Genomic DNA, 11,797 nt, shown 5'->3' with positions numbered 1-11,797 from the left:
TTTATAACACCGACAGGCTGCTTGTACCATTTGTCAAAAAGTGATCATGATTGCCTGCTTACATGTCGACCTAGTTTCTCCCACGGTATTGTGCAAGTCTAGGTAGTACAGGCAGGTATACGATTTTCGAACGACATCTGTTGCAATATTGTGTCCGAGAACCGATGTATCCGGTTGAAAAAATGTTTGCCTTCGTAATTAGGATCTACAAACATACCATCAGTATGGTCACTCACTTGTTTAGCTTCCAGTCTATCACAATACGTCTCGCCTTACGGTGACCCGAATCGCTCTATATTACAATACAGTCTATGTGCCAATACAGAACCCTACTTTTAACAAATGCATTATTCACACAAACACATACTTATGGAATACGAGAAGCAAGATGTTTTGGGTAGTGCTTGTATAAGGACGCCCCACTGCTCTGGAGCTTGTGGCTTTGAAAAACTGAAACGCAAATTGTATTTTCCATGCATTGTAATCTACATTTCTAAATATGTACGTGTTTCTTCGCTGTAAAACTGATTTTATTTACTGACAACGTCTAACGTCAAGAACATCTAAATAAGATGATCTACTACTCGACAATGGCTGGTGGAGAGACATCGCAAAAAGAACACAGAGCAAACTAAGTGGCAATCTGTCAGTGGACGACCAGGATAGATACAGATGCACATTCCGCAGTTCCTTTGAACATCTAGTTATAAAAAAACACATTTTACTGCAAGACTGTATTCTGTCATTCATGCTGCATGCCTTGGTATGCTAGTGTCCATTGAACAAACTTTATTAGAACGGCGCCGCATTAAAAGGTTACTAAATAGGTATGAAGATATTGGTGAGTACAGAGAAAACAAACACTATTTTATTTGACCGAGTAACCACGATCGTATTGATTTATAAACAACAAAGTTCTTAAGGATATTTCCTGTGTCTCGTGAAATATCATGTACAGGGGCGGATACAGGATTTTCGTTTTGGGGGTGCACCCCAATCCTCGGAACCCTGGGCATAAAACATGTAGTACATTTGGAACACTCTTGGGGGGTGCGCACCCCCGCACCCCACCCCCCCTCTGGATCCGCGCATGATGTATCATTTATCTGTCATCAAGTGTCGTGAAAAACGTGACATTTTCACGAGTAGCGGAGCTACGAGTTAAATATGGCGTTTTGTGTTAAACGTCACGAGATGACGGATACATCACATTTCAGCAGACACATAAATTATTCTATTTATCTGTAACGTTCTATTCGTCACCACTCGCCTCTTTCCGTAAACTCAAAGAAGACTCGTCCCCCTATCGATGCTTGTTATCATTCGTCACCACTCGCCTCTTTCCATAACCGCTATTCGGCTTGTCCCGGAATAACACGAGTGGGTCACGGAAAGGGGCGAGTAGTTACGAATGGGGTCACGAATGAGTGTTTATGCGCTTCGGTAATACCGATTATATCCGGAAAAGCACGAGTTATTCTGAGTGTTATGATAGGGGACGTAACTCTATTTCCCGTGAAGTAGGAAGCGCCAAAACAAACCGGTCGCACATGTGATTTATTTTGTGTTTGAAATATGGAGGACGGTCGCAGTACTGCATACACTATCCCATGTCACGATGTGGTTCAGTGTGTGGAATTCTCACCCTTCGAGTGGAGCTCACAATTACTAGCCGTCGCCACCTCCTCCCGAATTTCTATCTTCACTTGCCGATTTCAGGTTATGAGAATCACTTTCATACCTCTGAGTATCCTAAGTTCGTGGCAATAAACATATACCACACACTAGTATCATACTGTATTATGCTTCTATTAAGGATGATATGACGAGATTAGGTAAGAGTTCCGCCCGTAACCCCCGTATTTTATTCCTTATGATTATTTCAAGGGTTTAGGGTTAGGTTTGGGGCTAGATTTTAGGGTTAGGTATAGGCTGTTTATAAAAAAAACATAGACGAATATATTCTTAGTCATATAATGATTTTAAAAAATACGGTGGTTACGGGCGGAAATCTTTCCCGAGATGATCCTAATTTATTTAGATAATAATGCTATTTTGTACATCAAATAATCTCGATATTTACATAGGTCCTGTCTCATACAGTGTATGTACCATTTGCAGTGCTTGATCATTATTTAGGTTCTGGCACTAGTTGTGACAACCAAACTCGTGGTAGGTTAACCAACTGTATTTTTAGCTCTTGTTCAATTCTCTATGCAATAATGCAGTGCTATTTTAAATCCAAAATATGTATGTGTCATTAACAACTTGAGTGTTATGTATGTACAAGCAATAGGTTGAGTGTATGTGATTGTGTGGTGGTTGGGAAGCATGGTGGTTGAAGTGTCGCTTTTCAAGCTCAAAACCGGGGTTCGATTCCCCACATGGGTACAATGTGTGAAGTCAATCTGGTGTCCTCTGTCGTGATATTGCTGGAATCTTTCTAAGAGCAGTGTAAAACTTACTCACTCATATGATGGTTGTGTATGTTTAATGCAGGAAGAGGATGCTACGGTTGACGGGGTCCAGTACGCTTGTATCCATGACTTCCAGTCGGCTACCAACACCACAGCCCTAGCCTGGAGTCCTTCCACATCCCTCAGTGTCCTGCCCAAGAACATCAGGTAACACATTGGCTGGTCATGGAGAGTCTTTCCTACGTCATTAGAAGATCATGCCTTGATACAGGCAGTGGGGTAGCCAGGTGGTTAAAGCATTCGCTCGTCACGCCGAAGACGTGGGTTCGATTCCCTACATGGGTACAATATGTCAAGCCCATTTCTGGTGTCCCCTGCCATGATATTGCTGGAATATTGCTAAGAGTGGTCTAAAACTACACTCACTCACTCTCAAGAGCAACTTATCTGAACATTTCCAGTTAGAAGCGGGGTGTTGGGGTAGCCTAGTGCTTAAAGCGTTGCCTCGGCTAGCTGAGGACCTGGGTTTGATTCCCCACGTGGGTACATTGTGTGAAGCCCATTTTCTGGTGTCCCCTGCCGTGATATTAAACCTAATTCACTCAAACTATCTTTTTGTGTGAGCTAAACTTTTAAAACCAAAATTACTCACTCACTTCAGGTTTTGTGCCTCAATTATACCAGATAATTCCTCTATTTTCAGTTTTGTGTCTGCTGGGGAAGACTACAAGTTGAATCTATTCCGCTCTGATGGCAAAGATAATCACACAGAGCAGGTGAGAAATCATTCAGTGCGACGTAGCTCAATGTTCATTGTGTATAAGGAATGAGTCAGACACTGCTACACAGGGTACTGGCAGGTTGGAAACATCAGACCTTTTTACCATCGTTGTGGAATGGGTGGGTGTACAAATATGATAAACTGATGATCAGATGGCATCAATGCCTGCAGAGTAGGGCCTCAGATACTGTATCAACTCTTACTTGAAGCCTACTGTTCCACTAAACACTTTGTGAATGGTAACTGGGTGCAATTGTCTGATCACATGCAACCAAAAAAATTAATTTTAAAACAGAATTATCACGTGTTTTGAAAAATCTATAAACAACTGTATGTAACTATAATTAATCCAAATGTATTTATTAACTTCTTTGACTGCCCTTTCAGAGCTCCCAGGTGGGTGTGCACCTCAAGTGTAACGTCCATTATGGCAGGCCTTCAACAATTGTGTGTGTGTATATATCACCAGTTCACAATAAATACATGCTTTTTCAGTATTTCAGTATCTATTGAAAACAATAAATGCATCTTCAAGTATCACATGTGCCTGTCTGTGTAATAGTAATGTTAGAGCCTCCACCCGGATAGCGGAAGGTCGCTTGTTTGATCCCAGACCGGGTCACTCCACCAAAGAACTCCCAAAATATGGTACTTGTTGGTCCCTGCCTGGCCTACTCATTAATGGGTACAACAAGGACTGGTCGGCTCGAGTCAGTATATAATGTGTCTGAGTGGGGTATTCATGCTTCACTGCGGCAGGTATCTCAGTGAGCTAGCACTATAAAACCAGCTTAAGGATCATTTGAAAGCTTAGTTACCAACTCAGCCGTGGTTTGATCTAGCAATACACTGTTGTAACTATAATTAATCCATATGAGCAAAACCTATTCTTTCCGATCACGAGGCGTTAAAAGTAGAATATCACCTCACCTCACCTCACCTTCAACCTGAACAATGTCTTCTGTGTAATTAACTCATTAATGAACTATGCCTCCTGTGGGTACTCTTCAGCAACAGGGCTCTTCCCACTTTCATCGTAGGGATGGGGAAGCACCACCTGTGTGCACTGAACTATTAATTAATGTGTCTCACAACTGGGAGTTCTCACAAATGGGAGGACACCCCTGATAGGTGTTAAGTTCAAATTGCATGTGGTCAGTGATCGAAGTTGTGTATTGAATATTGTCATTGGCAGACAGGTAGGCAGACACATAGGTGTCACTAAAACAGACATTGAGTTTGGTCTGTGACAACGACATATCTATATCACAGTTACAAATTCTGTCAACGCTAAATAATGACATTGCCATTAAGTATCGAACTGTGAAAGTGACTCGGTAAGAAGAACGTGTGGTGAAATAGACAAATGAAATTTTATGAACAGTTAAATCGGTAATCTACTGTCATAACATATAAAAAGCTCGCTCCTGTGCAATATCAACAAAACATTAGAAGAATAGCTCACACTAAAGCCTTCACCGTGTATTCACCGGACAACCCGCTTCCAAGCTGCGCGAACCTATTTCACTGCGCATGTGCTATGAGCGCAGCCCAGCTGTTGAAACCACTTTTCCCCCAAGCGCTGGGGGAAAATTAGTGAATAGTTTGAACTCCGATTTCATGCGGGTTTTTTTTCATCGCATTTTTTTTCAACTTTATAAGTTGAATTTGCATTTTTGAGGTTTTGTTTCCGTAAGTCCATACCGAAAGGTATCAGAATCTGAAAAGTTGTGTTTTACGTTGCATGTGACCTTTAATTTGAGAAATCATACCATGCCATATGCAATAATCTTGCTGTATCCAGAGCTACAGATAACATCAGGGCTACAGATAACATCAGAGGTACAGATAACATCAAAGCTACAGATAACATCAGGGCTACAGATAACATCAGGGCTACAGAGCTACAGATAACATCAGAGCTACAGATAACATCAGGGCTACAGAGCTACAGATAACATCAGAGCTACAGATAACATCAGAGCTACAGATAACATCAGAGCTACAGATAACCTCAGGGCTACAGATAACGTCAGAGCTACAGATAACATCAGAGCTACAGATAACATCAGGGCTACAGATAACATCAGAGCTACAGATAACATCAGGGCTACAGATAACATCAGAGCTACAGATAACATCAGGGCTACAGATAACGTCAGGGCTACAGATAACGTCAGGGCTACAGATAACGTCAGGGCTACAGATAACGTCAGAGCTACAGATAACATCAGGGATACAGATAACGTGAGGGATACAGATAACGTCAGAGCTACAGATAACATCAGAGCTACAGATAACATCAGAGCTACAGATAACAGAGCTACAGATAACATCAGAGCTACAGATAACATCAGAGCTACAGATAGCTACAGATAACATCAGGGCTACAGATAACATCAGGGCTACAGATAACATCAGAGCTACAGATAACATCAGGGCTACAGATAACATCAGGGCTACAGATAACATCAGAGCTACAGATAGCATCAGAGCTACAGATAACATCAGGGCTATATATAACATCAGGGCTACAGATAACATCAGAGCTACAGATAACATCAGGGCTACAGATAACATCAGGGCTACAGATAACATCAGGGCTACAGAGCTACAGATAACATCAGGGCTACAGATAACATCAGGGCTACAGATAACATCAGAGCTACAGATAACATCAGGGCTACAGATAACATCAGAGCTACAGATAACATCAGGGCTACAGATAACATCAGAGCTACAGATAACATCAGAGCTACAGATAACATCAGGGCTACAGATAACATCAGAGCTACAGATAACATCAGGGCTACAGATAACATCAGGGCTACAGATAACATCAGAGCTACAGATAACATCAGAGCTACAGATAACATCAGGGCTACAGATAACATCAGAGCTACAGATAGCTACAGATAACATCAGGGCTACAGATAACATCAGGGCTACAGATAACATCAGAGCTACAGATAACATCAGGGCTACAGATAACATCAGAGCTACAGATAACATCAGAGCTACAGATAACATCAGGGCTACAGATAACATCAGGGCTACAGATAACATCAGAGCTACAGATAACAGCTACATATAACACCAGGGCTACAGATAACATCAGGGCTACAGATAATATCAGCTACAGATAACATCAGAGCTACAGATAACATCAGGGCTACAGATAACATCAGGGCTACAGAGCTACAGAAAACATCAGAGCTACATATAACATCAGGGCTACAGATAACATCAGAGCTACAGATAACAGAGCTACAGATAACATCAGCTACAGATTACATCAGGGCTACAGATAACATCAGGGCTACAGATAACATCAGAGCTACAGATAACATCAGGGCTACAGATAACATCAGAGCTACAGATAACATCAGAGCTACAGATTATATCAGGGCTACAGATAACATCAGAGCTACAGATAACATCAGAGCTACAGATAACATCAGGGCTACAGATAACATCACGGCTACAGATAACATCAGAGCTACAGATAACATCAGGGCTACAGATAACATCAGAGCTACAGATAACATCAGAGCTACAGATAACATCAGGGCTACAGATAACATCAGAGCTACAGATAGCTACAGATAACATCAGGGCTACAGATAACATCAGGGCTACAGATAACATCAGAGCTACAGATAACATCAGGGCTACAGATAACATCAGAGCTACAGATAACATCAGAGCTACAGATAACATCAGGGCTACAGATAACATCAGGGCTACAGATAACATCAGAGCTACAGATAACAGCTACATATAACACCAGGGCTACAGATAACATCAGGGCTACAGATAATATCAGCTACAGATAACATCAGAGCTACAGATAACATCAGGGCTACAGATAACATCAGGGCTACAGAGCTACAGAAAACATCAGAGCTACATATAACATCAGGGCTACAGATAACATCAGAGCTACTGATAACAGAGCTACAGATAACATCAGCTACAGATTACATCAGGGCTACAGATAACATCAGGGCTACAGATAACATCAGAGCTACAGATAACATCAGGGCTACAGATAACATCAGAGCTACAGATAACATCAGAGCTACAGATTATATCAGGGCTACAGATAACATCAGAGCTACAGATAACATCAGAGCTACAGATAACATCAGGGCTACAGATAACATCACGGCTACAGATAACATCAGAGCTACAGATAACATCAGGGCTACAGATAACATCAGAGCTACAGATAACATCAGAGCTACAGATAACATCAGGGCTACAGATAACATCAGGGCTACAGATAACATCAGAGCTACAGATGACATCAGAGCTACAGATGACATCAGGGCTACAGATAACATCATGGCTACAGATAACATCAGAGCTACAGATAACATCAGAGCTACAGATAACATTTTGGGTCAATGGGTTATGTACTCGCTTGTGTTCATCTCAACTGGGTATCCTAATTTTCCTTCAAGTAACCAAATAAATTCTACTCACTTCATTCAAACTCAACTGGGTATTTTGCCATTTTCCATTAATTTTAAAAATATAATAAAGTATAAATGTTAGTGTTTGTGATTTACATTTGATCAGTAATATGAGAAATGATAAGAAAGACTGCAAGTTGGCAAGTTCATGTCCTGAAATAGAACCTGTCAATATACTTCAGTTTTATCTATCCACTGGCGCACAAACAAAGATTTGACATTTCTGTGTGTACACATGTATGATCACATTTATTGAGTATTTACAAGACTTCATATACTTGTACGCAATAGGCATAATAGGAATTGTGTTTTCACATAAATATTTGCGTAAATTATGCAGATACGCAGCTTATCTGTACCTCTGTGTATCGTTTTGCAGATCACCAACTTGTATCATGATATGTGTTATTACTTAGGATAAATAATCCTTGGAAGCTATTGGATATTTGTGTCCTTTATGTGTCTTCTAGAGACATCTAGTGTTTATAAATATGTTATTTCTCACGCTGTAACCAAGATGTGTTTAATTTACAGACATTTTCCGGTCATAATGACTTTGTCAATGATGTGACCTTTGACCCTGGGGATGGGTCAAAGTTTGCCAGTACTAGTGATGATCTGACCTGCCGAATATGGTCAACAGAGGGTCAACAGCTGCTGGTGTTCCAGCTGACCTCTCCCGGCATGAGTGTCTGCTGGCACTCAGAGGAGCCACTCAAAGTAAGACTGGAGCATCTAACATGGACCTACAATTTAATGTGTTCAGTGAGGGGACTGGGAGGTTTGTTAGAGACAGTGTGTTTTTGTCTGTCACTGCTTCCAACATGCACAAGAAATGCAATCTTTTTATTATGTTTTAAATTTGGTTCCATGTGAAATTGGATTTGCTTCAGTGATATTGATTTGGCTGGCCAGAAATATAGCATTAGAACCGAACTGACTGAAATATATTGAATTTTATATCAGTGTCCTACTAGCATTGTTCTTATAGTGGAAAAGTGTCAGGTTGATGTGCACAAATAATGAACTCAGACGATTTCTCCAGGCCCCGATTTCTCGAAACAAACTTAAGTTCTTACTCAAATTTCAAACTGAGTTTGACAATTTGAAACAGCTGAATTTTGAACTCAGCTGCATTTTTTTAATAAAAAAGCCCAAAATACTTAAGTATTCTATTCACCAAACTCAAGTTGTCTACTATGTTTGAGTTTAATATCGATTTCAGTTCATTCTGGGAAATGCATTTTCTCAAATTTGAGTAAAAATTTGAACTTAAGTCAAAACTCAAGACTTAAGTTTGTTTCGAGAAATCGGGGCCAGAACATTTATTTCTGTACTCGGTTAGCACTCATCAATCATGTGAAAGTTTCAAGACTAGTCCTTCAATGTAATGGATTCCTTGATTCATAGACATTGAACTAATAGCAGATAAGTGTTGTCATGGCAACAGTGGGTGGGAGTCTTCTATGTTCTTCTGCACCTACATCAAGTTGTGAATGTTTCAGATTTTAGTTGGACAGAAGAATGGTGTGATTAGGATTTTCAGTCTGACAAACCAGCAACCAATCATGAGTCTCAGTTGTGGTCAGGTGCCCTTGCTGGCTGCTGATTGGTCAAGACACAGCAGTCTGCAGGTGGGAGCTATTGCAGGGACAGACTGGCTTATCTTCGATACATCAGTGTCCAGGTGAGCTACCTCATTTGTTACCATGGTTATAGTCAGATATTACAAAACAAAATACTAAATGATCTCATAGTGCAGTTAGTAACAGTCAAACCTTAACACTCAGATGTAGGCTCATGGGTTAACTTAAGGAGGTGAGGTGAGGTGAAATGGGAATATTTCGCTCATATGACGACGTGTATGCGTGTGTATGTGTATGTGTGGCTGCTTGTACTAGCCCAGACTGAAGCTGTTTTTTTATAGTGCTAGCCCACTGAGATACCATGCCACAGTGAGCATGAATACCCCCCTCAGACACATTATACTGACTCCAAACCAACCAGTCCTTGTTGTACCCATTAATGCCGAGGGCCAGGCAGGGAACAACAAGTACCATATTTTAACGTCTTTTGCTATGACCCGGTCGGGGATTGAACCCGCGATCTTCCGCTCTCTGGTGCATGTTTGGTGTTTGTACTAACAATTCAAGTTCTGTTGTAGTCAACCCATTGAAAAACGCCAAGCTCACATTGAGGGAACAAAGTATTTCAAGTTTGCCCGATGTCACCAGAGTCTACTAGCAACCATTGGTCGTCCTGGACGACAAGTCAAGGTCTTCAACACTCGACATCAGCAGGTTTGTCAAGCTAATGCAAAACACACATGAAATACACTTGCTACCTCAAAGTGGTATGTTCTGTTGAGGGCTAGACTATAATAGTCACATGGGACACTGAATCAGGAGCTGATTGTACACTGCTTCTATCTGAATGTACCATGTTGTTTGTTGTTCAATACCACACTCAGCATTATTCCAGCTTTGACCATGTTGAGTGCAATCTGCAAATAGTCTAGTCTGCACAGTCCCATTAGTTGCCACAGTATGACAAGTGTGATTTGTCAACCGTAACCCACATCTTCACGGGTTCTCAATAAGGTGATGTGACTGAGACATCACTAGGAGTAGTTGCCATTATCATTGTAAGCAAGTCATTCATGCATGCATATTTTACTACAGTTCTTCTGTGTGGAAAACTGATTTGCAAGGTTCACACTCAGATACCAGGGTGCTGTGATATCGCTGGTATACTGTCAGTTGTAACATTCTCTCCTGAACACATAAACAGCACCAAATGTTGGAGTAATTGATAATTTAGTTTCAGAAGCGACAAATTGTATGTTTATTCCAGTGTTCACGTCATGTTTCCGTTTGCAGCTCCATGTGAACGCCAGTCTGCAGGTGGCATATGGCCTGACGTGGCACCACACCCTGCCCATCATCGCCGTCGGGGGAGACAAGAAGGTGCATCTGTGGGTGGTGGAGTCTGCATGAGGCCGTGAGATGCAGGAATACTGCTGCATTCCAGGGACACATCATTCACAGACAGTGCAGTCACCCCTGGGTTGGGGATGCAGTTCATCATGGTGACAGGGATGCATCAGTATCACAGGGAGATGCCAATTGCATCCCAAGCCCACTGAAGGGCTCTCAAGTGGCATTTTGTGACAGAAGTGTGATGGACACCATGAGATATAATCAACATGGTCCACAGCTCATTACAGACTTGCGGTATTTGTAACATCATAATTCAATATGGAAGAAGAAATGTCGTCCTACGGAATTTTCACTTGTCTCTGAACTGAAGGGCATGTCCAATCTTGATCATACTGAGGAGCCCAAACTCCAGCCGTCAGATTGTGGGCAGCTCATGTCCAACTCTGTAGTGCCCCCTTACTCATTAAGGCAACTGAAATATGCCTGAATGTCACCCACATTGTACATACCTCAAATAAATTTTGGATTTTTGAAAGTCAGGTTGTTTTGTAAATATGTAGAAGAAAGATAGCATCCACTTAAAGAGAACAAGTATCCCAAGTGAGTCATATGCTCCGTAGTTTTATAACAGAGAATTTGGAAATTCTGCGGAAAGCTTCTTTACCAAAGACATTTTCATAGATCATCAAAGAAAAAAAGCGCACTTAATGGGAGTCCACTGCATGTCACTGCTATCTAAAATTTGTGAAAATGTTTAGCATCCAAATCTCTGCTTGTCAGTATTTTAGTGTGCAAAACAGCATGCGCATTTTTCTGTTTTGGAACATGTGTTTGTCTTTTTCTTTCGTAGACCCGATCGGTTGCTCAAAATGTGATTTCTTTCAGAATCATTTCGTGTCAGTTTGTGCCTGTGTAATCTGGTATGTATGACAGTCTGCTTAGACCGTCCAGAGAAACAGTCAGCATTTTCAATCACAGTCTTGACGGCATATTCTAATTCAGAACGTCTGTTTGAGAAAGTGGATTCCTATCAAACTGAGGTCTTACTCAAATGGGGTTCGCCAGTGATTTTTCTGCACCAGGTGGTGTTCGTGTACTACTAGCAGTTATATTACTTCATAGCGCTACGCTGTTTTGACATTACTGGCTCTCTACGTATTAGTACATTCCGTCGAAAATGCC

At 41.2% G+C, this 11,797-nt stretch overlaps 1 protein-coding gene across 1 annotated transcript; it reads left to right on the top strand.

Moving 5' to 3' along the window:
• The first annotated feature begins 1,495 nt into the window (after nt 1-1,495).
• LOC124282530 (nucleoporin Nup37-like) lies at nt 1,496-11,150 on the top strand. The gene is made up of 7 exons (XM_046718547.1): nt 1,496-1,719; nt 2,500-2,624; nt 3,121-3,193; nt 8,211-8,396; nt 9,182-9,363; nt 9,841-9,976; nt 10,556-11,150. Exons 1-7 carry the CDS (start codon nt 1,576-1,578, stop codon nt 10,670-10,672), a joined length of 963 nt encoding a protein of 320 aa, XP_046574503.1. The 5' UTR covers nt 1,496-1,575; the 3' UTR covers nt 10,673-11,150.
• The last annotated feature ends 647 nt before the right edge of the window (nt 11,151-11,797 follow it).

Source organism: Haliotis rubra, unplaced genomic scaffold, assembly GCF_003918875.1.
Source record: "Haliotis rubra isolate DU_JTF1 unplaced genomic scaffold, ASM391887v1 Scf109, whole genome shotgun sequence".
Lineage (NCBI taxonomy): Eukaryota > Metazoa > Mollusca > Gastropoda > Lepetellida > Haliotidae > Haliotis > Haliotis rubra.
This window is presented reverse-complemented; position numbering and strand designations above follow the sequence as displayed.

Bases quoted from the DNA above. Each gene is read 5' to 3' on its own strand.
- LOC124282530 (XM_046718547.1), top strand. From the start codon at position 1,576: ATGGAGGACGGTCGCAGTACTGCATACACTATCCCATGTCACGATGTG. The intron at 2,625-3,120 runs GTAACACATTGG...CTCTATTTTCAG, and splicing joins GTCCTGCCCAAGAACATCAG to TTTTGTGTCTGCTGGGGAAG. The intron at 8,397-9,181 runs GTAAGACTGGAG...TGAATGTTTCAG, and splicing joins ACTCAGAGGAGCCACTCAAA to ATTTTAGTTGGACAGAAGAA.